General features: G+C 36.8%; 1 protein-coding gene across 2 annotated transcripts in view; it reads left to right on the top strand.

The window, feature by feature from the left end:
* The window catches only part of LOC139690278 (retinoid-inducible serine carboxypeptidase-like), a 32,923-nt gene extending 9,168 nt beyond the window's left edge, over positions 1-23,755 (top strand). The window contains exons 5-12 of one of the 2 annotated variants that reach the window (XM_071587633.1): positions 4,428-4,529; positions 7,691-7,825; positions 9,266-9,376; positions 14,611-14,824; positions 15,381-15,557; positions 17,247-17,324; positions 19,466-19,620; positions 20,119-23,755. In XM_071587633.1, coding sequence (XP_071443734.1) covers positions 4,428-4,529; positions 7,691-7,825; positions 9,266-9,376; positions 14,611-14,824; positions 15,381-15,557; positions 17,247-17,324; positions 19,466-19,620; positions 20,119-20,181 — 1,035 coding nt within the window. In that variant the 3' untranslated portion in view covers positions 20,182-23,755. The remainder of the gene's footprint in view (positions 1-4,427; positions 4,530-7,690; positions 7,826-9,265; positions 9,377-14,610; positions 14,825-15,380; positions 15,558-17,246; positions 17,325-19,465; positions 19,621-20,118) is intronic. The other variant, XM_071587643.1, reaches the window with a different exon arrangement.
* Positions 23,756-27,343: the final 3,588 nt, after the last annotated feature.

Raw genomic sequence — 27,343 nt, 5'->3', positions numbered from 1 at the left:
GCAATGTCTTCTTGATGTTGCCATTTTATAATCCATAAGCAATGTCAGGTAACAGTTAAAGAAAATTGTTATTTTGCTTAATTTTTGCAAACTTTGTGGCTTCATTTAAGAGACTTTTTTATGCATTAAAGGAAGGAACTATACACAAATAGTGTTTTTTTAGGTCTTGCGGAATGAATAGAGCTAGGAATACTGTAAACCATCAAATTACAGTTAAAAAAGTATGGATATTGTGTTTTCCCTAAGTTGAAGTCAAGGAAAGAAAGAAAAATGTGGTTGTTTGAAAGTGACAGGAAAATACTTTTGAGCTCCAGCCTTTCATGCTGCTGAATTAGCAACTTGTAGCCAAAGGTTGATTTGTGTGACGAAGTGACAGCATATGCCTAATATCAAGCGCCCTGGCATGTGAAATACACATGTCACAGTGGGGCCCAGTTTATCTTCTTATGGTACCTGTGATTTTACAGGAAGATTTGGTATCCAAAAAATCACAAAGCTTTGGGGAAGCTGAGTCTATTTGAGGTGAGAGAGAATCAAATTTGCAATTTAACGTAGAATGAACAGGATATAAGATTTACTTATAAAGATATCAACATTTATTTGCCAAAAAAAGCAATAGCTCTTCCTTAGAATGTGCAATGAGATTTAAGGAATGAGTCAAATAATGTTATTTTATTTTATACCCCTATTATTAGAGTGATGAGGTAGTCCACTGGGTTGGAGCACTGGGTAGCTGACTAGAGGGAGGTTGTTTTACTTCCAGGTAATGCCTCTGGGCATCCTGAGCTTCACCCAAGCTGTGTGATTTCAATGGGTAGCACATCTTGTTGGCAAACTGCTGGCAGCACAGGGAAAGGAACTGGCTCCCCTGCCCTGATGCATGAATTTCAATCGCTGATGTGCTTAATACCAAGTTGGCTCTATCCTTACCTATCAAACCAACATTTGGGTTGATAACTGTGGCCTTTTACCTTATTTTTGACAGTTTGTGACCAAATAATGTCAAATGTATATTTTATGATTCCATATTGTTTTTATGGCATTTTTGTTTATGCTTACATATGCTTATTAGGTGCATACATAATAATTGAAGGGTTCTCTTATAGTTTATTTTGGTAAAACCTTGTTATTTCTGACCTACATACATTGGAATGTTTTTTGTGGAATTTGAATCTTGAAGTTGTCCCCAGCTGGAAGCATAGGGCTCCTTGTGCTTTTTAATACAGAAGACTGGAAATATGTCTGCATTGAAATTTAATGCTATTATTTGTTCCATTGACTTGCAAACAAGAATTCTGTATGGAAAAGAACCAGCCATGCTATGTTTTACAAAAATAGCCTACCTAGAACAATTAGGTATTAGTCCCCTTTGAAGTACTCCCCTTTGGACCTCTCAAACTTATCCCAGTGTCCCGCTAAAGCAATCAGCAAAGTCCTTTTTCATTGGTCATCAGCTTGCTCATCGCACTCTCTTTTGTCTCTTCAACATCAAGAATTTCGCGCTGCAGTGTCAGGGAACTTGCTCCAAGCTTGAAGTGATGAACCAAACTATCTAAAAAAAGGTCATAACTGGAGATGAGTCATGGATCTATGGCTTTAACCCTAAAACAAAAGCCCAGTCTTCCCAGTAGTCAACAGTTACTTGGCTAGAAAAGGAGAATGCTGATGGCGTTTCCGAAAAAGGACTTTGCTGATTGCTTTGAAAAATGAAAGAGATGCTGGGATAAGTATGTTAGGTCCTAAGGAGAGTACTTAGAAGGGGACTAAGTTCTCATTGTAGGCTATTTTTCTCAAAATATTGCATGGCTGGGTACTTTCGGAGAGAACTCATACTGCATACTTTGACGATATTGCAAACCATTTTGTTTTTGGATATTGCAATGTTAGTGAATGTTTATTTATTTATTTAAAAAATCAAGCAATAATGGCACAAAGGCTTTACATTGACTTGACATAATAATATGGGCTACAATGACTGACATGAAATACTCAATGCAAAATATAAACTATTGGAGATCAAAAGACAAAACTTTGGAATGTGTATCATATTAAAGTTGCATGTTAAATGAGGGGAACATGAATTGAAAAGGTTGGAACAAGGTCGTTGCTATGGAGAGATGTGTCGATGATGCTGCGTAAGAATTTCAAATCAGATAGTTGACGTAAATTGGCGAAGGGAGAAATGGGAAATATCAACGAGAAGTCACAGATCGAATTTCTAAGGGAAGGGATGTAATGACAAGCAATGGCTATCAGAAAATGAACCAGTTGGTAGAATAACTCCAAGGTAGTTGGGCAGGTGGTAGACCAGATTGGTGAACAGTAATCTGTGGTAATGGGAAGGACACAGCCAAAAACAGCCATTCTAAGGGAAGGAGGATTTTGAACATCAGTGTGGCAGTAAAAGAGGCTGAATATGACCATCGCCTTACCAGTAATCCTTTTAAATGCTTGCATAAGGCCATTTACATGCTAAAAATTACATCTAAGTCACTGCACAAACTAGCGGAAAGGATAGGGTTATTTAAAAGGGTGTATGAGTGTGAATGAGATTTGCACTTTTAAGAGTTCATCATAGCTGACTTTGCTGGTCATTAGTGAACATGAAATGGTATTGGATTTGATAAAAATGAAGGTAGCATCTTAGACTTGAATCACAAAACCTTTTGCAAATTTTTCTTTATGCTTGTTGCATTATGCAATTTGCCAGCCAACTTAATACAGACCTCACCCACTTTTTGGAGTAGACTATTCAGCCAGACCCATGCTGATCATTTGGGTGCTAGCATGTTATATTCTCTCTAAATTTCTTACTTATTCAGTGAATTAGGTGGGTGAACATGAGTTTGTGAAGGTAATCTTCACTCGAAGCCTGCCTGTTTGAGGGAGGTATAATTGACATCCCCTTGAGGTAGGGGTGGCTGGAATTGAGGAGTTTGGAGGTGATTATAGTCGTCCACTTAAGAGGATTAAAAAATGAAAATTGTTCACAATGTCAAGTGCCCGCACTTACCTTGAGTCTCTTATGAGAGATAGATCAAAATGTTTCCCAGTATATTTAAGTGTTCACAATTTTTTTACTAGAGTTCTCCTTGTGCTCTCTCCTGCTTGGGCAAAGAGGAGGGGAGATTTACTATGATTACTTGTCCTCATGCCAGAAGTATGACAGGGGGAGCATATTGTACATGTTCCAGAAAGAAAAATAAATACTTCTGAATTGGACCATTCCATGCTCATAGTGACTGTACTTTGGTTTCTAGAGTTCTCTCAGTATTAGTCACAATATAATATAAACTCGTTCATTCTACAACAATCCATATCACATGAAAAAAACTTCCATGCTATAGGTGGGATCTGAGCAGACATGTAAACATTGCAATTGCGACCAAAGAGTGTGATTGAATAGCTTGATATGGCAGTGGTGAATGAATTAGTGTTTCGGAACTTATCATTCTTTTAAATTGTCCTGTGACATGCGATCAATAATTTTTGTTCATTTCTATTGCTGATATTTTATGCAAGATGAATGTTTATTGAGGGATAAACTTGTTTTAGAAAGTTGTTGTAATGGTGATCAAATTCACTGCAGCCATAAATAATGGATGAACCACCAAGGTTGGAGGAAAATGTATATTGTAATCGAAAGAGGAGGCGATATTATTTTGGGAAAATATGAGCTACATGCAGTAATTTGGAGAACACTTATAGGAAATGTAGAAATGCTGAATATTGCTCCAGCTCAAGAAGTAGACTGAGCTACATGGCCTACTTCATTGAAAGTGAGAGTGGCAGGAGAAAAATGCAACTTTAAGTAGATGTTGTTTCTATGTCTGATCTGAAAACATTAGCTGTGCTGATTTTGAGGGCTAAGATCAGTGGATGGAAGTCTACAGTTCACCACTGATTCACTCCTGTGGATTTTTCTATTTTTACTCAAGTATACCAGCAGCAAGTGTTTTCTGTGCAAAGCACAAAAAAATCAAATTACAAACTTGTCAGTAAATTTGCATAGTTTTTTGTTGGTAGACAGGTAAAATGACACTGATTTCACTGGACAAGCATGGAACCATGATAGCCTTTTTATAAGTTTGTTCATTTCGAATCTAGAAATTGTGAGATCTAATTGTGTCTGTTCCTTGCTTGTGAAAATAACAAGGTTTTACTGTATTTATTGAGTTTTTACACAATTAAGTGGATGAAAGTCTCCATCTCTGTTATAATTCGATGGCTTAATTTATTACCATTTGTATAAATGGTTTTTACTTGGTGCATTGATTTGTTTTCAATTAGATTCTCTTTTGTTGAATGGGCTCATATTTTTTTATTTCATACATATTTAATTTAATTATAAATTTTAGTTCTGGTCAGGTAATAGTCATGTGCATTTCTTAAATGATTCAATTAATGGTCTCACATGTTTCATTCAGGTAAAGGAAGTCAATGTCCTCTTTGTGGACAGCCCAGTTGGCTCTGGATTTAGCTACGTTGATGGAAATAAGACATCTTTGATGTGCAAAAATAACTCTCAGGTAAGGTTTAAATCAATCAATCAATTTATTTTTGTCGAAGGATTTGTTGTGTAAATATAGGGCACGTCAAAGAAAATATACAGCTGTAAATATTCATCAAGAGAGTATAACATATTCTTTAATAGATATTCACAGTTTTTTTAAATAGTGACATTTTATTGAGATTCCTCACATTGTCGGGTAACTTATTGAAAAGAATGCATGTTGTTGCATTGCAATGCAAAAGTGTTGCATTTTTAGTTCTTACAAATGATTGGTGCAGGTTTGAATTTATTATTTTATATTATATTTATTGGTGCAGGTTTATATTGATGGAAGTTCATATTTATAATGTAGTGGTTTCTATTTGTATTTTAAAATCACAATGCAAGTGACTGGAATAACCCAATTTTAATGTCTTATGATTTCACTGGATTTATCCTTTTGCTGTATTGGCTATTTTCTTCTTGGAAAGCTGGCAGCCTCTTATTTTAAATTTGAAGTTGATATTAAATATTTTCTGGGGCTTTATTCGTAGACCAGGATGTAAAACTTTAAAATTAGTTTTCCCTACAAATTGCTGTTTTATGCAAAAGAGGTATATAATTATAAAGTATAATTTATTTTCATCCAAACATTTTTGAAAAATAAAGTTTTTTCTGATAAGAAAATAATTTTCAAAGTTGTAGAAGTTCATAACCTCATCAATCGCCTTAGATTTGTGAATATATTATGAGATATTACTCAATGCACTCTGTCATATCAAATTGTGACATATCGAACATAATCAATAACTGATCTTAGCACTTTTCCGCTGGATAAAATTTATTTTTACGACCAGGTTTCGATGAGGTGGGCCTGATAATGGTGTAACCTGATCACCTGATGATGATGTGATACATCAATACCTGGTTGTATAAATAAATGTTATGAAGTGGAAAAGTGCTACGATCAGTTATTCATTTCATTGTGAATTTCATAATTTGTAGTTTGCCAGTTACTCTCCATGAGAAAACTTTTATTGCATGTAATGCAAATTGTTCTGTCTCCTTTCCTTTTTTTTACTGCTGTGGGCATGATTACCATTTTTCCAGGTCATAAGATAAGGTGAACTTATGGGCGGAAGTTACATGATAGTCTGAAGTTCCCCTGCCACACACCTTTTTGGGTATTGATGTAGATTTACATCTATATATCCCCAACCTATATGACACAGGCTGATGTAGAGCACATTTTGGAGCAAAAAAAAGTGCATCTTATGGGCTGGGAAATACAGTAGTGTCGTTTTTCTTTCATATTTTTGAATGCCCAATTAATATGAAATTCTCTACACATGTTACCCATGATTGCCGTTTTTCAGATCCTTTGAAAATTTCTTTGTAAAGAATATACATGTACATTTTCAAAACCATTCTCAAAATGATATTGAATGTTACATGCACAAATACATGTTTATGATAATCATCTCATCTAATTAAATTAATATTTTAGAAAATAAATTATTTTAAATTAATGAATTAAGTAGTTGTATAAATATTGTTCATATTATATAATATCTTATAAATACAAATTTGATGTATAATATGGTAGTAGTTGAATACTGTTTATGTGCATTTCGAACAATTATCTTATCAAATGAAAATACAGTTTTGTGGAATTATTAAATAATAAAATGATAAACAAATATTTATGCAAAAGTGGAAAGTTAGAATTTTTTTGCATGACATTTGTGCCTTTAATGTAATCAGAGAAGATTTTGTTGTGTTCGAAAGTTGAATGGTGCCTGGATTGTAATCTTCCCTATTTTACTAAGTTCCTTGTTTAGAACAAAAATGTATCTTTAGAGGGGAAGCTTGGGGTTTTTTTGAAAATAATTTTTTTGTTGAACCTGACTAAAAGTCAAGTATTAATACATTCCTGATTCTCTGACAGATTGGTAAACAATAGGTTGTGTAATATTAAAAGTGATATATATTGTCCTTATAACTGTCATAATGAACAGGACATTAATGCTGCCATGACTACTATTACTCTTCCTTTGTAATCAACACTTTTGACATCGGTTCATTTGAAGCCTTCATGTATCCTATCCTTTGGCTCCAACAGCTCTCCCACCACCCTCCTCACTCACCAACAACCCCATTTCTTTTTCTATTTGACTGGTCAATGGAATTTAGATCCTGTGAGCTAGCTCGCTGGGTTTTTTTAATATGGTAACTCACCGAACTGGCTGTCTGTTTTAGATGCTGCTGACTCATTGAATGAGATTTAAAAATAGTTCTCCCCACTTTCTTACTTTTTTAAAATCTTTCCTTTGTATTAAAATGCAGAAAATTGCCAAGTGAATCATTTGCCCTTGACCGGGATCCAAGTCAAGGCAAATGATTTTTATTCTATGAAAATTTCTGCATTTTAATACCTAGTAGTGGATGATTCCACACATTTAAATTACTCTCGTGTCATCTGCAGTTTTTTGAACTTTCCTTTGTATGTTTTTCCATGCCATTTGAAAGCTAGTCTCAAAGGAAGGGGAAGAGATTGGGAGGGGGCTCAGGGATGGTTCTCCTTGTTCATTTGCATATTAAAAAGTTTTATGTATCTATTTTTGTTATTGTTTGATTAGCAAGTATTAATAGTGTATTGGTAATTTCTTTTTAAAATCTGGTTTCAAATATGACTTGACAACAAATGCCGTGCCATAAGACATTATTAATGTGTATTAAAAGAATTTAAAAAGCTATAAATTTAAAGTCTTTGATTTAATTGTTTACATTCTCAATCAAAAAATTTGTGTACAACCTCTTGCCATTGATATGCCATTTTCATATTACCAAACCAGTGCAGGGTCTGAAGTAGATCACTAGACAATAATGTGTGATATATCATAAATAATCATTTTTTGTTTGACACTAGGTCAGATACCCATATAAGTGGATATGGTATCCTGAAGGTAATTGAAATGAGCTAAACAGTTATTTTTAAAAAATCACTATGAGAACACAGTTCAGAGAGTGATTTTTTAGGGACTGTGTGTTCTTGTTAAATGAAGATTCCACTCTTCATGAAACATTATAAACTTAGTATTTCATTAGGTATATCTCGTGAAATATAAATAACAGATTGAGTATATTATGATTAAGGAATGAAATGAACTATCCATTGTAGCATTCTTCTTCTTCTAGGTTGCAGCAGATCTAGTATCTTTCACTGTGGGCTTCTTGTCAAAGATGCCGGAGTTTTCTTCTGCTCCATTCTACATTTTTTCTGAGTCTTATGGTGGAAAAATGGCTGCTGAGTTTGCACGGTCATTGTATAAGGTAAGAGAATAGTCTGTAGAAGTAACACACATACACATATATATGCACACACACACATATATGCACACACACACATATATATATATACACACACATATATATGCACACACACACATGCATGCGCACGCACACATATATGAGGTCGAGGGAGAGTTATGAAGGGGTGTAAGGCAGGGTTGCCCATTATCACCGTTGCTGTTCAACCTGTATGCAGAGGAAATGATCAAAGAGGCATGGGAAGAACCCGAGGTAGGAATGAAAGTGGGTGGGGAATTCGTAAAATCAGTTAGGTTCGCTGATGACCAAGCTTTAGTTTGTCAGTCAGCCAAGGGGCTGCAAGCATTGCTGAGTGAATTGGAAATTCAGTGCGACAGGTATGGGATGAGAATCAATATTAATAAAACAAAGGTAATGCGATTCTCTAGAAAGAAAATGGCCAAACTTAACATTAGAATAGGAGGGCAAAAACTAGAGCAGGTAGAACACTTAACGTATCTCGGTAGTGTTTTGGACCAACACGGTCAAAGTAGTTGGGACGTAAGGAGAAGAATTGCGCTAGGTAAAGAGGCTTTCACCAGGAGGAGGGAGTTGATGATGGGGACTTTGAGTAAGGATGTTAAGAAAAGACTCGTAAAAACTTTGATATGGAGCGTAGCTATGTACGGCGCGGAAACATGGTCATTGAAGCAGGAGGATAGACGTAGACTGGAGGCTTTTGAAATGTGGGTTTGGGTAAGAATGGAGAAGGTGAAATGGACAGAGAAGAAAACAAATGAGGAAGTACTTGGTATGGTGGGCGAAGAGAGGGGTTTGTTGGGAGCAATCCTATGGAGGCAGGAAAAGTGGATGAAGGGGGTGTTGACCGGCAGTGGGATGTTGAAGACTGTGATTGAGGGGAGAATGTTGGGCAAAAGAGGAAAGGGAAGGAACAGGATAGGGATGTTGCACGGGATGAAGGGAGGAAGAAAGTACTCAGAGATGAAGAGGGACCTGATATAGAGTAGGATGATGGATTTTGTGTTTTGTTAGGAGTAATAAAATGTTTGTTTGGTAGTTGTGTCCATCCAAAAACCTACCTTAACCGGTAGATTACCTTAAAAAAACCTTATACATATACATATATATATATATATATATATATATATATATATATATATATATATATATATATATATATATATATATTCATGTATATATATATATATATATACATATATATAAATTTCTTCAAAATGGAACGCTCTTCGGTGACGCGCAAATATATAGAAACATAGCTGTAGATTTTTCAAAACATAGAAACACAAAGAAACGACACTCACATATATAGTTTTGATGTTTTGTCGGCTTGACCATTGTCATCAGAAAGTATATTAGTTAACAAAGATTCAGACAGATATTGTCATTATATTTCCTCATATTGTCCCTTTCTCCTATTTAAAGGTAAGGGAATCAGGGAAACTGAAAATTGCATTTGTTGGCGTTGCTATGGGTAATCCATGGATATCTCCAATAGATTCTGTTTCATCATGGGCACCTTATTTGCTTGAATTGGTGAGTAAATTTATTTATTGTTGTTTACCTATGTCTTATCATCCAGATAGTGCTTAGTGATGGTGGAGGTAGTGTATACCTGAGTTGTCTGTGATTTCTTGCTCTGTTTAAAGACATGCAGAATGGAAAGTTAATGAAGTTTGCAATATGCAAGTTGTTATGAGATCTAAAAAGGGAAACAGTATATCTTGTAGCAACAAAGAAAATTCTCCACTAGCCATGCTTTAACCTTCGATCTCTCATTCATCACATTTTTCTGCATAATGAGTTAATTTAAATATAAATGAATGCTTTCTCCGCCTCTCCATTTAGCTGTGTTGTGCTTTTGTTTATATTTATGAAGGATCATTTTTTTCTGAAGTGGAGTTCGATTAATATTTATGAAGAGAAAACTATCTTTGTGGTTACCATTTTTTGCTTGATTAAAACAACCATCTGCTTCAGCGTACCTCATTAACTACAGATACATATGTGCCAAAATTCTGTAAATCAAGTAATCTCTATGTTCAAAAATTTATATTCTAATGGCAATATTAATCCTAAACAATTGAATCCGTACTGTGCTGAGTGAATTCCATATTGTTAGACTAACCATTATAAAGGCCTCTCTTGCCTTTTCAACATTTTGACAAAGTCCATTTTATTTTATTTACTGTGCTAGATAGAGCTTTGATCTGATACCTTTGGATTAAAAGGAGGACAAGATAGCTTAGTGGCCCTACCTGGTTGTTACAATTATAATTATTAAGGAAACTATGTGGGCTTTATTAGCCTTTGAGGTACATTTTTTTAAGTTTTGATCTCAAAACAAAAATATTGTGTGTGTCAACCAAAAATGTGCCTACTGTGGAAAAAAAAGAAAATAATTTTGATTAGGAGAAAGAGCTTTCGAAAAAAAATGCTCGGGAGTCTACGGTTACAGGGTATATCACACTCTCACTCGACTCATTCCGGCCCGTCCCTTTGTCGGAACACAACCGATCCAGAGTGAACAGTACTTGAGGTAATTTCTCATAATCGCTCTCCTGTTCTGATTTCTGGCCCGCGAGAAGCGACTGGGCAGAATCTACATTCCACGCATGTCTCGGCGGGCTTTGTGGCACCGACGAGATGCTCTGAGGCCTCTCACTCATTCTCTCACTCTCTGCTTGCTTTGGTGGCTGGAGACAGGCTGGCCTGTTCGATCCTACCAAAGACTTGACCCTTTCGCTTTCTTCCGACCTAACGGATTGGCAGAGCGGAGCTGACTCCGTCGACCAATGCGCCTTTTGCCCCATATGCGGTTGATTTGGTGGGCGGAGACGGGCTGACCCGCTCGGCTCGGCGAAATCAACGGCTGGACAGCAAATATCAGCTTTGCAGTGGAGGTCGGCCGTCCGTCTCGACTGCTCAGCTGGAGAGCTTTTCCTGATAGCTCCATTGCATTGGCCAGATCGATAGAGGTTGGCTGTCCACCTCGATCTGTAGATTTCTTCATCCTTGATCTTTGCCAACGCCTCAGATGGGTGGTGGATGTTGGCTGTCCAACTCGACCCAGGAGCAGATGTTTCATCTGGCCCATCTGAGTTTATCTCCCTTCCTTTCCCTATACAATCCTTTATTCCACTATTTACATCTCCCTTGATCGAATTTGGTTCGCAGAATTTGGCTGTCCAACTCGGCTTTTCCAAAATCGAATCACCATTTCCTAACCTAATCGACTTATTCCTATGATTATCTAAATCTAATTCAGCCGATTTATGTTCGACGGATTGGTTTGCGGGGAAGCCGCTTGGGCTAGGCGACTCCCCGCTTGTCCGTTTTCCTGCCGAGTAAACAGGTGTTTGCAATTAGGGCAATTAATTGCCAATAAGCCGACCTTGCCGCAAAGTTGGCACTTTTCTTGTGTCCTTCCAGGTCGACTGGGGCAATTGACACTGATATGCCCTCTTGCGCCACAGCTGAAACACTGGACTCTCGGGCACGCATTTGCCCTATGTCCCGACTCTCCGCAGGAATAACAAGCTCCGTCAAAGCCCGGTCCCTGGTCTCTCGCCTGTGAAGGCCTAGACCACGTAGGTCTCGTTATGGCCCTTCCTAACTCATAGCTGATGCTCTGTCTATGTCCATCGTCCCCTGATGCATCGTCCGAGTCATCACTACTGTCAGTAGATAACGACCCGCTCGTTACCTCCCACTCTGAAGAAGATGACGAAGTGGATGTTATTTCCCTCCGATACTTTTTCCTGGAACCCTTTCTCAAGTTCACTTCCTTATCGTTCTTCTCACTGCCCAATTTTTGTAAAATTCGGCTAAGTCCATCCGTTAGGTTGTTGATCATCTCTTTCTGCTGTTGCAATTGACTCTGCAACTCCTTTATTTCCTCAGAGTGGCGGTCGCTCTGTGCTGGTATTTCTTTCTGATTTGATTTCGCTTCCGAAGGCCGAATGCCCAGTTTTTCCTTTTCTCTGGTCAAATCTGACGCTTCTTTCCTTTCCCCCAGCGGCGGAAAATCATATGAGGCCATCAGCGGAAGTTTGGGCTGAGGGCCTCCCGCTGCGTTTTCTGCAGTGGTCCGAATGGGGTTCAGTTCCTCATTAATTTCTCCGTCGCTTGCGGCAACTTTCTCCGTCTCGATGTGCTTCTTTTTATGCCCCTTACTGCATGCTCCTTTCGTTTTCCGCCCTGCCTCTAGGTCTTCGTCCCAGTTTAAGGAGTGTAGAGCTCCTGAGAGGGTTACATCGTCAGGCTGCACATCCTCGTCCAATTCTTTTGACCATGGTGTCCCTAACCGTGGTTGTGCCAAAAGAAGCTTAGCCCGCAATAATCGCTCTTTGCGTACTAAGAGTGGCCCTACCAAGGAGTGTCCTTTACTTGACAACTCATTTTCCACCTCTTCTTCACTCATTTGCTTAATTATTTCAAATTCTGCCTTTACCGCTGAATGCCGTAGCAGTGCCCTCATATCTCTCTGATATCTCGCCAAAAATCCAGTGTCACCCTCCATTGTAAATTAGGAAAAAAAAATTCTTAACCTATTGAATAATTAAAGGATTTGCCCCACCTAACCTAAAATACGCTTACTGCAAAAATTTAATCCTAATCTAAAGATATTTCCCTGTTCTACAGTTATTATAACAAATAGGGTAGAATAAATCAGAATTCTATATTAAAAGCATAACCTAACCTCAAAATTCAAAAATTACAAACTCCACTTCCTCTTTTCAAAGGATCCTCTGCCACTCTGGGGATACGTGGCCACGCACGGAGCTTCCCTCACGCCAATAATAGTAGTTAATCTTAGAAACCGATCGTCCCTCCGCAACTTAACTGGAAACAAGTCGCCTCGGGAATGTTCACAGCTTTCATCCCACCCTCAACGCCAAGCAACCACTCAAAGCAACCGCACAAACCACATTCAAGTACAAGAGATTGAGTAGAAATTATAATCTCTTATTTACTGCTTCCCTCACAAAGAATTTTTAATTTTTTATTTCATGAAAATGTATAGCGAAAAAAAAGGACTAATTTATAAATCCAATAGAAAAATTGTATACCGCTCGCGAAAGAGCTGTACGTAATAACTGGCGCTCGCGCGATGTTACTCACGCATCGTTCCCGCTCACACACACGCTATGCACACCATGCCGGTATCGCTCCGCTCGCTCTCCTTCACACCATTGTTGCCTCGTCAAGGCCGACGCGACGCCATTTTACACTCGCGCCGCATGCGCACTCTCGAAATATAATTGTCACTTTTCTCGCACAACAATAGAAAGGCTGCCCCACGTTGGGCGCCATTTGTGACGCGGTATTTAATTTATAGATAAATTTTCCCCGATACCGCGAGACAAGGGAGGCCGCGACTCTACTTGTTTTGAGGGCGCCAGGCTAGCCGCATGGCTAGCCGCAGAGTCACGCCGCTGGCTGCCACCTGGCCCATCACACTCCTCGTCCCAGGGGAGGGCTCGCTCACCTTTTATGTGCCCCGGGGTGGGCAGCGGCTCTTCAGCTGAAATCACGAGGGGCGCAAGGAGGCGCATAAAAATGGACTCCGACGAGTAAACTTCATAAGAACTATTTATTATCACAAGAAAAGGTGTGGGCGCTCCCAAGCAAACATGACGCGCGGTGCCGACGCCTGCTGGGCCACGATGTTGGGTGGCCGCTCGGCTGCAGCCGAAGATGGCCGCCTCGCTGTCGACTGCTGGCTCCCGATGTTCCGGTCGGGGCCTGCGGGGGGCCCACACGGCGAGGTCGGTTGCTGGCACGCGCACCCCCGGTGTTCGCAGGCTGTCGGTGACTCGACGATGATAGCACACGACCTTCTCTCTCGGACATCTCACAACGAACTCTCCTTACCACGTGTTGGCCGGCACTCTCCGCGCGCGGCGCGCCCCGCTCTTCTTTTTTTCTTACATACATTGTCGGCGCCCACAGATAGCGCCCCGCCGTTCTACGGCTCGCGAGAGGGGCGCGCGTATTCGAACTGGGCAAGTGACGCTGCGCCAAGCACAACGTCACAAACATCGTTGATCATTTACTGAACCAAAGAAAAGTTATCTTATTAAAAAAGTTGGAAAGCCTTTTGTTTCCGATTCCTTGTCACCAAGTCTTGATATTTTCTCGTAATTTTTTGTTATTTGATACATGTATATGTCTAATCAAATGCTAGACTCATGCATCCTCTGGGTTAAATTCCAAAGAAACTGCAGGAGATGCCGCAACAGTAACTTTTAACGGAGTCATCCGCTAATGTGTATTTCAATGCAACAATTTCAGAGTGTGAAAATCATTCGCCTTGACTGGGATCCCAGTCAAGGCGAATGATTTTTACACTGAAATTGTTGAATCCTCTGGGTTGTTACTTATTGTCCACTCATGCATAATTTTAGTGCAGATAATTATTTATTAGCTAACCTCTATATCTGGAGGTCAACCACCATTATGAACCAATAGAGGACACTCAGTAACTTAGAACGGATCCTCAAGACCGATTATTAGGTATTAAAATCCTTCAGCTGAAATTGAATTCAGTTCGTAGTTGTGAAAACATAATACACAAAGTATATTGTTTTTTACAGTGACTATACCTCTGCTTGTCCACTCAAATAAGTGTAATTAATATTAAACTCTATTTTTTTGTACATAGTTAAGTATTCACTCTATTTTATTGTATGCATTTAAAGATGCCTTGTATGTTGTTCACTGCTCAAAATTTGATATATGGAATTATAAACCATGCATTATTTCAGGGTGTAATTGATTCAAATGGTTACAAAAAAGTAGAAAAGTGGGCTAACCTGACTCAAGCTGCTGCAAGGTCTGGGAATTGGACCAATGCAACTGAGATGTGGTCACTCACAGAAGATGCAGTGACAGAGGTCTCACATAATGTGGATTTTTATAATGTTCTATCCCTTACCAAGCCTTCTACAAATATATCCGTGAAATCCTATGGATACAAAGGTATTTAGAAATTTTTAAGTTTATAACAGTAAAGAGATGAACAAATTAAAGGTTTAAAATATAGCAATAAAGTAGTATGCAGTATGTTGGCAGCCTCAGTGGTAGCAGGGTAATGCCCTCATCTGCCATTCCAAGGGTTGCAGGTTTGATTCCCGCCTGGGTGGGTTTTCCTCCACCTACGGCTTGAGTGTTTGTAATCGTCTCCATTGTAGTCACTGTCATTAGTCTGATGTATAGGCCAAAAAGTGCTGTTTTTGGACTAAGGCTAAATAAATAAATAAAATGGGTGCATGCATTCTGAGAGCATTTTTTGTATCAGCCATTTAGCAAGTGTTGTAATATATAGTATGTAAAACATTTTGAAACCTCAAGATCTTTTTTATCAAGGCTCCAAAATAATAAGGAATGTGTTGGATATTGGTCTTAAGAAGAAACAAGACATAATGTGTTTTATTCTTTATCAAGGAGTAGTTGGAGTTTTGTTAATATGCATTTGTTTTCTTCTGTCAAGTCCTAATGTTACTCATGAAAAGAGATATCTCTCCCTTACTTGCAGGAGCCCTCTATAAACGGCATGTGGCAGATATTGAAGATGAAGCCTTGGTTAAGCTAATGAATGGACCTGTTAAGGAGAACTTAAGAGTTATTCCAGAAAATGTTTCTTGGGGTTCTCAAAGTAAAGCTGTTTTTGAGTCACTTTCAGATGACTTCATGAGACCTGTTGTTAGCATCGGTAACTTCATTTGAATTTCACCCTAAGTCATAAATAGTTTATGGCAATTTTAGTATTTTTGAATGTTGCAATAATCTATTAACTAAAATTTTATTGAGATCTGTCATTAGATCTTGAAAGTATTTATGCTTCAAAGTTGAAAGTCAATTTTATCTTTTATAGTTCTAAATTCATGGAAAAATACATACTGATTCACTGGCTGTATTCTAAGATTTGAATATTTTTCTTCTATTGATAAGCAATTTGGGCCATCCAGCTAAATCCAAAAAAATTCTATAAGCATTTATCAGTTTCTGTTACCTTAAGAGAAATTACAAGATTATGGGCATTGATGGAATTAAAATCAAATTAGGCCCTGGTTGTTGGACGACACTCCTGCTGAACTACATAAAGGTATAGGAGAACATGGGAAGAAGAGTTTTTATGGACTCATTCGTAGCATTTATGAGGAAGAAATTTGGCCAGAAGATTTTGTCAGATAATGTCAGTGTAAGTTCTTATTCCAAAAAAGGAAAAGCTGCAGAGGCCATGTGTATGGCTGATTGCAACCCTTTGGCTAATGTGGCTTTGTTGTGGCGTGGTTTTGTACCTAAAGGAAACATGGTCATTCATGCAAGACAATAGGCGTAGACTGAAGGAATAGATTAGAGGCTTTTGGAATGTGAGTTTGGAGGAGGAGGAAGGAAAAAGGGAAATGGACAGAAAAGAAAACAAACAAGGAAATGCTAGGCATCGTGGGTGGAATAGGGGATTGTTAGCAAAATCTCAGTGACTGAAAAGGTAGACGTATAGCTTTGTGATTGGCAATGAGATTTTGAAGACTTGATAGAGGGGAGAAAATTAGGCGAGGAAGCAGTGAAAGGATAGGCATGTTGAATGGATTGAAGAGGGAACTGGAAGTGTGAGGAATTGAAGAGGGGTTGTCAGGAGAAGCTAAGTAATTTATCATATTTTGATTTTTGTCCATTCAAGACCTACCTTAAGGGGTAGAGCGCTAATAATAATAACAGGCGCATATTTTAGGGATAGGTAACTTATTTGAAACTTAAATCAGATAGAAACTTGACTCTGATAGCACAGGAAAGAATAACTGAGGGATAATCAGGATGGGAAATGACAGGCTGGAATGTTTACTGGTAAAACTTCATTAACCTTATAGGTTGAAGTTGTTATATATGTATACCTTTGTCTCATAAGATGCAGACTGATTTTAGAGCACATTTTTGGGTAAAAGAGTGCAATTTATGGTCAGGGTTATACAGTGCTTTCATTTATTGTATGAAATGACATTTCCTTGCCTTTAATGTAAGAATTGCTCAACTTGTAAAACAAACATTATGCCTAGGTGTTGCCCTATTTTTTTAGAACTTGATGTGGTTTAATTTTGTTATCAATAGTGATGATTTATCCAAAGAATTCTGAAGCTCCTAACTCATGAAAAAGATAACACAAGTGCCCTAGAAACTTATGAGGAACTTTTGCATGGGGTTTTTGCAATGGTATTAGTTAGAAAATGTTTCTTTAACTATTCAAAATCATTTCCTGGCCTAAACAGTCTCATAAGCACTCCGGTCCTTAAACAGGTAGAATTATTATCCCCCTATCCTCTTTGTTTCACTCTGTATTTCAAATAAGGTAAATAGATACTTCTAAATGTGAAATGACTACATTTATTTTTCTTATTTTCAGTGGAATCTCTATTGAATACAACCAAACTTTCTGTGGTTGTTTACTCTGGACAGCTAGATCTTGTTGTGGCAACACCAGGTAATGAAGGCTTCCAACCTAATGTTATTATACTTAGTATTCTAAACAACTCAGGTATTAATGCCTGAGGGTTATATATGTATCTGGAAATGTTAACACCATTGATGCTTGGTGGCTGAGGTTTTTGAAAAAGATACATTATTTATATATTTGGAAATACATTCATTTAATATTTCATATCCATTCTAAAAACACTAATTAAATATGCTTGTAACATTTACTGATTCAGTTTAGTGTGAAAAGTTTCACCAAATCTTAATATTTCTATTTCTCTATTTTAGTACCATATAGTGGAAAGTAAGTTTCTTCTAATCTGGCAGGGAAAGTGTGTTTCTGTGATTCAGAAGGGTAAATTGTCAAATGGATATATTTTAATCAAAATATATAGTTATCGTGATGTCTAAATAAATTATAGCGTGAAAAAGTAATCCAGCTGTTAAAAACAAGAAAAACTGGGAATTAGGAGAACTTAAAAAAGCATTAGAATCTAAGCACAATATTCTAGAATTGTAGATAGTTAATATTTTTTCAGGAAAAATAATAGGCATAGTATATACGAGGTTGATCTGAAAAGTTCTTGACCTGATGAAGAAAATGACAATTTATTTTTCAAAAAATTTTTATTTTACGTCATGATTGCCTTTAATTTTACTATAAATTTTATCCTGGGGTGTTCCAGCATCATTATCCCATCTCTGTAGTGTTATTTTGGAATTGCTGCAAATTATTCATCTACAACTGCAAATTCTTCTTGATTGGAAAAAAAATATTGACCAGCACTGAAACTTGTGAGTTTTTGGAAGAGGTGGAAGTCCAAAAGAGTTAAATCCGGGGGAGAGGGTGGATGTTCCTGCACTTCTTAGCGGAAATATCTCAATTTCCCATCGCCAAGACACTTTTGTGGGCCGGTGCATTGTCTTTTCTGAAAATGGTTATTTTCCTCTGCCAGCTGAGTCTGCTTTCATGAATATATTGTGTCCTGTTTCATTATATGATTAGAATGGTACTCCATAGTTATTGTTTTACCTTTTCCAAGATAATCGGTCAAATTGTGACAGATGCGGTCTTTTGATATTCCTGGAGTATCATGAATTACACATTACTTCGTATGCACATCTTGATCTTCATAACTATTGTCCACTTTTTCAATAATTTTCAGTGTGATTGCACTTTCCAGACATCCTTCCAGTGGAGGCTTTCATGGCCATGTTTAAACTTGTCCACCCATTACTTAGTGACAAAAATTGAAGGAGAGGAGTCCGCACACACATTTGCAATTCTCAAATAAATTTCGGTCGGCACTGAACCTTCTCCTACGTAGAATTTTATCACTGTGTAATACTTGATTTTAACAACACACACACACCGCAACTGATTCAAACAACTGCCTATGCTGGATGGAATGGCTTGCAATTTCATGCTTCTACTCACAGTTGTCCCAACATGAGAGAAAAAAATCATGGGAGTAATGGTCCCATCTATGGGCAAGACTGAGTAACTTTCAGACCAGCCTTGTAATGGTAGTCTACCAGCTAAGGTATATTTTGGATGAGCACACCAACTAATCACAGCTTAATTTCTCTCACTTAGCATGATTCACCATTTTCTGTTAAACACATTTAATTCTACATACTGCAGCCGCCCTTATTCCATCTAGATGCCTTGCCTCTATCACTCTTTAGCACTACACATTGCCAAACAGGCCAGAACTCATTCATGTTTTTGTCCATTCTAATTTCATGGGATAAATAATTGTGATTATTTCCCATCACCCTAGTGTTTTAATCTAACATTATCCCTAGCACAGGAGATCACTAAAACAATCAACCCAAAGGTTGGTTTGATGGGTGAAGATAGAGCTCACCCAGTGCTAACTCCAATGGCACATGAAATTCACACATAAGGATAGGGGGTCCAGTTCTTTTGCCTGTGTCACCTGTGGTTTTCCAGGAAGAATTGGTACCCATAAAAGTTGCTCACCATGGATGAAGCTGAGGGTACCCAGATTAATCCAGTGAATCATGCCCGGACCCTCTGGTCCAAAGTCCAGTGGCCACTGGGCAATCGCTTCCCTACTTTTTCACTGACTCAAAAAAAATGTATACCAATTCAAATAAAACAAATGCTTCACATCTTTTCAGGCACTTTGAGGTGGGTGGAGAATCTGCAATGGGCAGGATCTAAAAGATGGATTGAATCAAGCCGGACACCATTAGTTGTAGATGGTTACACTCAAGGCTATTGTAAAAAGATGAAGAATTTCAGCTTTTACTGGATTAACAGGGCAGGTCACATGGTAAGGTTAATTGTAAACCATTTTTCCAACATTTTGCATGCTTTAGTGTAGGTACCCTGTGGTACAAACTCAAATTTTGTGTGGGTTAATGGAATTCTTGAGAGAAAGTTCATGAGAGTGTTATATACTTTAATAAAAAATAGCATTGAAACCTGGTGTACATCAACGTAACACTTCTCCTTGAGTTGCTTAATCAAATACCGTTATGTCCAGTTATGTGGTAAAAATACTCATCAACAGAAGTAAGAATATTAAAAAAATTGAATATCATATTTTTTCATTATTACAACTATTGCATTAACTAAGAATGTATTTAAAACCATATGCATATTTTAAAGAAATGCATGTGGATTAACTATTTTAATGGCAAGGTTGCAATGTGGTAATATTGATTGAACAATTTTCACATGCTTGAATATCACATTTTCAAATTTTAATCCAAAGGTTAGCTTCTGCAAATATATGAACTTAGTTAATTTTGATGTATTAAATTCACAGGTTCCAAAGGATAACCCATCTGCTGGCTTAGCTCTCTTGAAGGCAGTGACTATGCTCAAATGAACTGTACTAACTGAGCATTGTGATTGGAAGTACTTTTAAACAATAGCGTTCATCACAATATGATCTTTCATTGCTTGAGCAAGTAAGTTTTTAATGTTCAGAAGATCATTAAGGTATGCTGCAGGGAAAATGCTCAAGTCCACTGAATAGTAAGGCTCAATCGTGCAATTTATTCAACACAACTATTACTATGTATTATACCAAGTACTATGTAAAGTTTTTCTTGCATTGAAACAATTTCCAATGCTTCTTCATTTTTTTCCACTATGTAAAAGTCAGCACTACCTCGCTGTTATGCACAAATTGCCCTCATTTGGTGAACATTTATTGCAAATGACTCATTGATTTTGTGCTAACATTTAGTACATTTTGAATAATTAATATAATGCTTCTTTTAAATGCAGAGAAAATAAAAAGTTAACATACTTATTTTAAATGAAACATTCTATTTCCAAATCATCAAAGTTATTTTTATGCTGAAATTGTGTGTCAAAGCATGGCTATATAGGGCAGGTTCTGCTATGATATTGTATTCAAGCTAGAAGTGATTACGTATGCCAAATAACATGGACACAGCAGCAGAGTGGAATTTTGGATCACTACCCACTAAAAAGGTAATAAAAACTTGATGATCATAGGAAAAGGAAATAAAAAAAGCTCTTTGTAGTTAACACAATCTGTGACATGGAATAGCAAAATGGCCAGAATTACAGGAAGAATAAAGAACTTAGAAGGATTGGAAAAAAGGACAAAAGATTTGCATTTTCAATTTCCACAGAAATGGCTGTGCGTTTGTGCATGTTCATCCTGAGGGCTGGATGTATAAAAGGGGGATGAGGTTGTGGATAAAAAGTTTGTGGTCTAGGCATCTTGAAACTTGACTTGTTAGTAGGGAATCAGTTTCAAAGTCACAGAATGAAGACTGTGAAAAATAAAATCAACCCACTGTAAACTCAAATAGTTCTAATCCTAGGTGGCCTCATGAGATAGCTTCAACCTTTCAGTGTTTGCAGTAGTAAACCATTTGAAGGATTAATGGAACAGTTGGATGCAGCCTACAGATTTTGAAGTGATGGCTTCAGGAAGGAGTAAGCGGCCCAGCAATTTGCAAATTTATAAACGGATGAAACTTCATGGACTACTGTGAAATGTGATAGTCATAAAATTATGTAAAAGATTTTGAAGTGTTAAGATACTTGCTGTTCAGAGGATAATTTTTTTTTGAAGACTCAATGTCTAAAGAAGAGGCTTCAAGTGATTTTTCATTTAACCTTGGAGATGTAGTTGTATTTTTGGGTTTTGCAATGAAAAGGCAATTAGCAACATTTTAATAGACAAATAGGAATTACTATAAAATTAGTACAATAAATCATAGTGAAAAGTGTAGACATTTTTTCTTAAAAATGTGTCTAAAAAGGGGATTCTTCGTGTACACTAGTGCGTTCTGTAAACCAGCAAATATAGCATATGCCATCACAAGAGTTGCCAGTGTCAACTTTGGGCAACAGCACCTCAGTTAAGGCAGCAATAAAAAATGAATGCTTGCCACCTACCATTTGTTGATCTCCTCTCAAAATACATGTTACATGGAACAATACCATCCTGTTTCCTTATGCTGGCCTGAAAATGAACTTGTTCGTGATGCATTCTGTGGTGACCACTCAGCACCAGGCCAGAACCATGAAAACACATTAATTGTTTCACTGCACAGATGATTTAAATGCATTATAATTGATTCTCTTCCATGTCTGTTATTCAGTTGTAATTCAAGCAATAATTTATCTCAAGAGTACCCTCATTGATATTAAATTTATCTATGCAATTACTAAAATTGTACAAAAGTAGAAAGAAGTTCAGGCTCAAATTAAAATATTCATAGAGCAGACATAAGACTTGAAGCGTTATGACATTTGTTAAAAGTGTTATAAATATATGAAATATTTTTTCCCAAAACTAAAGTTTGGTTTCTCAAGAAAAAGGTGATCTGATATTGCTGTAACCAAGTTGATACTTGATGTAATCCATAAACTTAATAACCATGTCACAAAAAATTTTAATGGCCTTAGAAAAGCATTTAAATCTCTGGTTCATGGGATTTGAATGACCCTAAACTTAAAACCTATGGCATCTCAGGAAATATCAATCAGTGGATACAATCATTTTTAAGAGGCAGATTCCACCTTATGAACTTCTACTCCTCTTACTACAAGTGTATATGTTACATCTACCCTTTTAGCAGTTACTAAAGGTGTCACTCTATGGTTCCCTCCTTTTTGTTTTATACTTAAACAACCTCCCCTTTCACTTCAGTTGTAGTATTCTTTTTATGTATGCAGATGACACAACTCCTTAATTTCACAAATCTTTTCAAACATGAAATTCAAAGAAATATTGACTACATTAGAAAATGGTGCAATGATAACCTGATGTTCAACACCAATGAAACAATGTTTTACTCCCTCAGAAAGAAAATGATTGCCGCTCATCATCTTAAATTGAAAGGTTCACAAATAATTTCTTTCACTGAAAACTAATTCTTGGGATTGTATGTGCTTGGATCTCGGTTTAGGGAACCCATATTTACAAACTGTATCCTTAAGTGGCTTCCGAGTGCTACCACTGGAGAAGGATTAAAACACTTGCTGACATAACCACTGCCCTCTGTGTTATGCTTAAATACATGGCTGAAATATGGAATTTTGTTTTGAAGTCATTTGTTCTATTCCAAAATGCATTTTAAGCTCTAAAAAATGGGCTAATAAGATTCTGGGCAATATCCAAGTAAAAAATTGTGCCCAGGCCATCTTTTGGAACTCTCACTTTACCATTCCTATACATTTTTCTCATAATTGTGCTTGTCAACACAGAATATTGTCTGACATTGAAATGATGATGATGTCCATGAATGTAACACCAGAGCCTCCAAAGAGTTTTGGATTATCAACAATAATTTCACCTTTTTAACTCCATCTATGTAGGTGTTAAACTTAACCATTGCCTACCAAGGAAGCTAAAGTAAATCTCTAACTTCTCACCGTTTAAACATAAACTATACCAATATCTTGTAAGCAGTACATTTTACTCTACTGATGATTTCATATATTTGTAATGTATGAATTTGTATTGCTCCTCACTCCTTATGTTGTGTGCATGCGTGGCATTCATTTGACCTGTCCTATAAATGCATACCAATAACAATTATTATTTATCTGGATGGAATATTAAGAACTTTCTTTTCGGTAATTTACTATCAGTCTACTATCTATAATATGGAAACATTATATATTGCTGTGTTTAGAGGTGAAATAAGAAAAAAAACTCCATGTTCAGCTCTCTGAAGATGTATGGAACTACCATTCTACCTATCCTCCTCCTCAAGCTAACCCACTGACCCTTTTCGTTCCTTTGATACCTAAAATGTGAGGCGTTTTCGCACAGCAATAATCATTGTGTGAACTGTCCCATATGAAGAAACTGAAGTAATATTATCTTTCTTAGTTGTAGATTTTTACTTTATAAGTATTAAATTTTGTAGTATGCTGTTGTCTTTGAATAAATTTAAGATACCAGAGAGTTATGTGAATTCTATTTTCCTTAAGAACATTGACCCTACTAAGAGGAAATGTTGAAGACTCCTTAAAAGTTTGACTCTTCACAAAGGGTATACCAGACAGACATAGGTTGTGATAGCAATAAACTGTTTTGCCATGATCTAATTTCCATGAAACTGCGAAACATTTGTTCGGCATGAATGGATTAATATGCTAGATGAATTATTTATTAATGTACTCACTATAATCATGCAAAGACTTTGACCAAAAGCACAGTCAATTAGGTACTGAGAAATTATACTCCCATGGAATTTGAAATTTATCGTAAAATGTGCAAAAACTTGTATGTAACATTTAACAAAAGCATCCTTTAGTATACACACACTGTTAAAGGTCCAAAATTGGTAATAATAAATGCATCAAATTTTAAAAAAATCATTTAACTGAATTTATTATGATGTTACTGATAGTGAGCCTGCAATGGTTTAGTTATGAAATGCCCATGAAACTATTTTGCCAAACTTAGTGCTATGTCTGGGGGTGCTATTACAGTGCATGCCTTCAATATTGGCTTACTGAATGAACCAAAGAAACTTTTTTGTAAACGTACATTGAGGATCTCTTCAACTGGTGCAACTTCAAGTGCAGTGGTTGGTGCTAGTGCCAATTGGGAGTGCCTTTCAAGGATGTATGCATTTTGATGGCCTCAAAATCATTGGCATGCTTGAGTTAGAGCAGTCTCTCCCTTCATTTTTACCAATTTTGGGTAATTTACCCCATTTTCCAAACAGTACAATAAGTCCCAAGTGCTGCCCCAATGAAAGTGCTACCTGGGATTTAGTGCCCCTTTCATTAAATGCATATCTACATAATTATATAATGCCCAACTTCATGTACACCAATATTTGGTGAATGAATTCATAACTTCCAAGACATGCTGCACTATTGAGGAAAATATCTGCACAAAGAAACAAAAAGAATTAACAATCACAGTGTTGCTGTTAGAGAGAGATAGTGAATGAGACTATAATTGAAATAACTTTTTAATTTATTCCTTTGTTTGTATTTTAAGAAGCAGCCATTGTAATATCCAATAAGCATTTTCAATGAATTATGGTAACTTTTTCTCTCGACTATACTTGTACAGTTGACTAATGAGCAAGGGAAAGTTCATTGTGATTTTCATTGATTCCATATTTTTTCTACCGAGAACATACAGATGTACATTCCCAAGGGTGTCTCACTAGGCACCTACAGATTCACCCAAGTCGTGATTTTTCAGGCCCAAGATCTTTCTGGGAAGCCATAGGTGGCACATACATACTCTGATGTGTGAATTTTACACACTTATGGGCTTAGTACTAGGTGAGCTCTACACTATTACACAAACCCTGTTTGATGACTGTGGTGTTTACATGTTCCTTGACACAGAGTATTAAACATTTTGTTGTTTTTTATTTTCTTGATTACATTTCCAACTTCATTTTCTGTGGTAGGATTTTGTTAAATAGATTCACTTAACATATTACTATTTCTATGCTATCATTTAGTCCATTTTTCTATACTGTAGTTTCACCGATGATACTTACGAAGAAATTATTGAATTCAGTTGCCATATTTTGAGCATCGCAGATTTATTTTCCATCAATTGCTGTTGGGATGCATTTATTATTTCTGGGCTCAGTCATTTTCATTTTTTCATACAGACCACAACTCTTTTGTGTGAATGGTAGAATTTAAAATAATTTGTTTGACATGGTAATTATTTGCTTTCCTAAGCAGCATCCTTTACTTGGACTTCACTTTATGTCTTAAGGGCATCAGACTAGCATCCACTTTATTAGCCTTAGTTAAGTAGTCAAGCCTATTTCTAGCATTCAGAACCCCAGTTGTTATCCAGTTATATCATTTATTTGCTGATTTATTTTTTATGGCAAGCTTTTTCAATGGGAAACAAATATCCCAGTAGTACTTAAAATTGATTGAAATTCTTTGAACTTGATTGTAACAAGATTTGCATTAAGTGCTGCTGCCCAATCAACTATCTTCAACTCCAGTTTGAATAAATTAATATTTTCCTGGGAGTATATACGTGTGTAGACTGTATCTGTGATTCCCTCACTTCTGTCTGTTAAACGTGTAGGTTAAATTCAATAGTTTGAGCATGATGGTCTGAGATAGTAGTTTCTAAAACTAGAGATTTGAAGTTATGCTTAGCTAGATTTGTAGCTATGTTGTCAATAACTGTTTTTGAGTGAAATGACTTTCTGGGGTATAAATAGTTAGCTGAACACCAGTATTTCTTTTAGCTTCAGACTATAGCTATTATCTTTTGAGATATCTATATTCAGGTCCCCAGCAATGATAATTTTATTATTTTTCTTGACGACTTAAGTTTCATTCGTCTTGGGCCATTTGCAGATGGTTATTTCAAATCCCTTTTCTTCGCCCATTTTATTTTTCAAGTTTTCATAGGCTCTGGTGACAGACTCAAAACAAATTTTGGAGAAAAATGCAACACCACCACCTTTGTTTTTTTCTCTACAGAAATGATCAACAAGAAAATAATCACTCAGCTTTAGACTATTTATTTCATTATCTTTTAGGCCATGCTCTGTGATACAAAGAAAATCTGGCCTTTCTTTCTGTATTAGGATCTCAATTTCCAGCTTTTATTTGCTATATATTGAATATTTTTATGTAGAAGCTTCACAGAGCAATCCTTTGTGAAACCAACTATATTTTTTGTATTTCGTTGGTGGGTACTGGTTATATTGACTCAGGCTACATCTGTTTTCTATTTCCTTTGTATACACAAATATTTGCTACATTTTCAATTGCCTATCCTAACACATATATCCCATTGCGATTTAAATGCAGGCCATCATGAGCTAAGCAGGGATCATTTATACATTTGTTTACGTCACGAAATACAATCTTAAGAGCAGGAGAAGCCCATCTGAGATTATCATTAACCGTTTGTATATAACGTCGAAATCTTCTTCGATGTAAAATACTGTTTACCACTATTACTGATTTTGAGAAATGTTTCTTCGTCCACATGATAAGTTCATACATTTCTCCCATTACTTCTTCAGGTGTTCTTGAACTTCGATGATCGTTTGTTCCCACATGAAGAAAAACCTCTGTCTCGTTGATTTTCACATTGTGAGCTATTTCTTCCACCTTTTGAGCCATTTCCTTAGCCTGGATTCTACAGAACACATTTTTTTTCCCACTCCTTTGATGTGGACAGGTTTCACAATGGAATCACCTATTATAATAACTTTTCCAGGCAGAAAAACACTGAGGGAAGTAGAGCTTGTTTCAGTGCGGATCATAGGGGTAACAGGAACTTTTTTCACATTTTTACTGTTTCTCTTTGTATTTTCCCTAACAAATTTGGATTTCACTCGATTTAGGGCATTATTTTTTGTCAAACTTGCACTTGAACTAGGTTTCACCAAATTAATCTTCTTGCTTTGCACTATTTCCATGGTATTGTAATACCTCAAATCTCTTTTCAGTGAACACTTGGCGACAAGGAACCGTTGTTGATTAAGCCAACTTCTTCCCAACAACCAATGAACAGTTTTCTTTGTAGAACGCAA

Source organism: Hetaerina americana, unplaced genomic scaffold (assembly GCF_022747635.1).
Source record: "Hetaerina americana unplaced genomic scaffold, ioHetAmer1.1.p SCAF_1, whole genome shotgun sequence".
Taxonomy (NCBI): Eukaryota; Metazoa; Arthropoda; class Insecta; order Odonata; family Calopterygidae; genus Hetaerina; species Hetaerina americana.
This window is presented reverse-complemented; position numbering and strand designations above follow the sequence as displayed.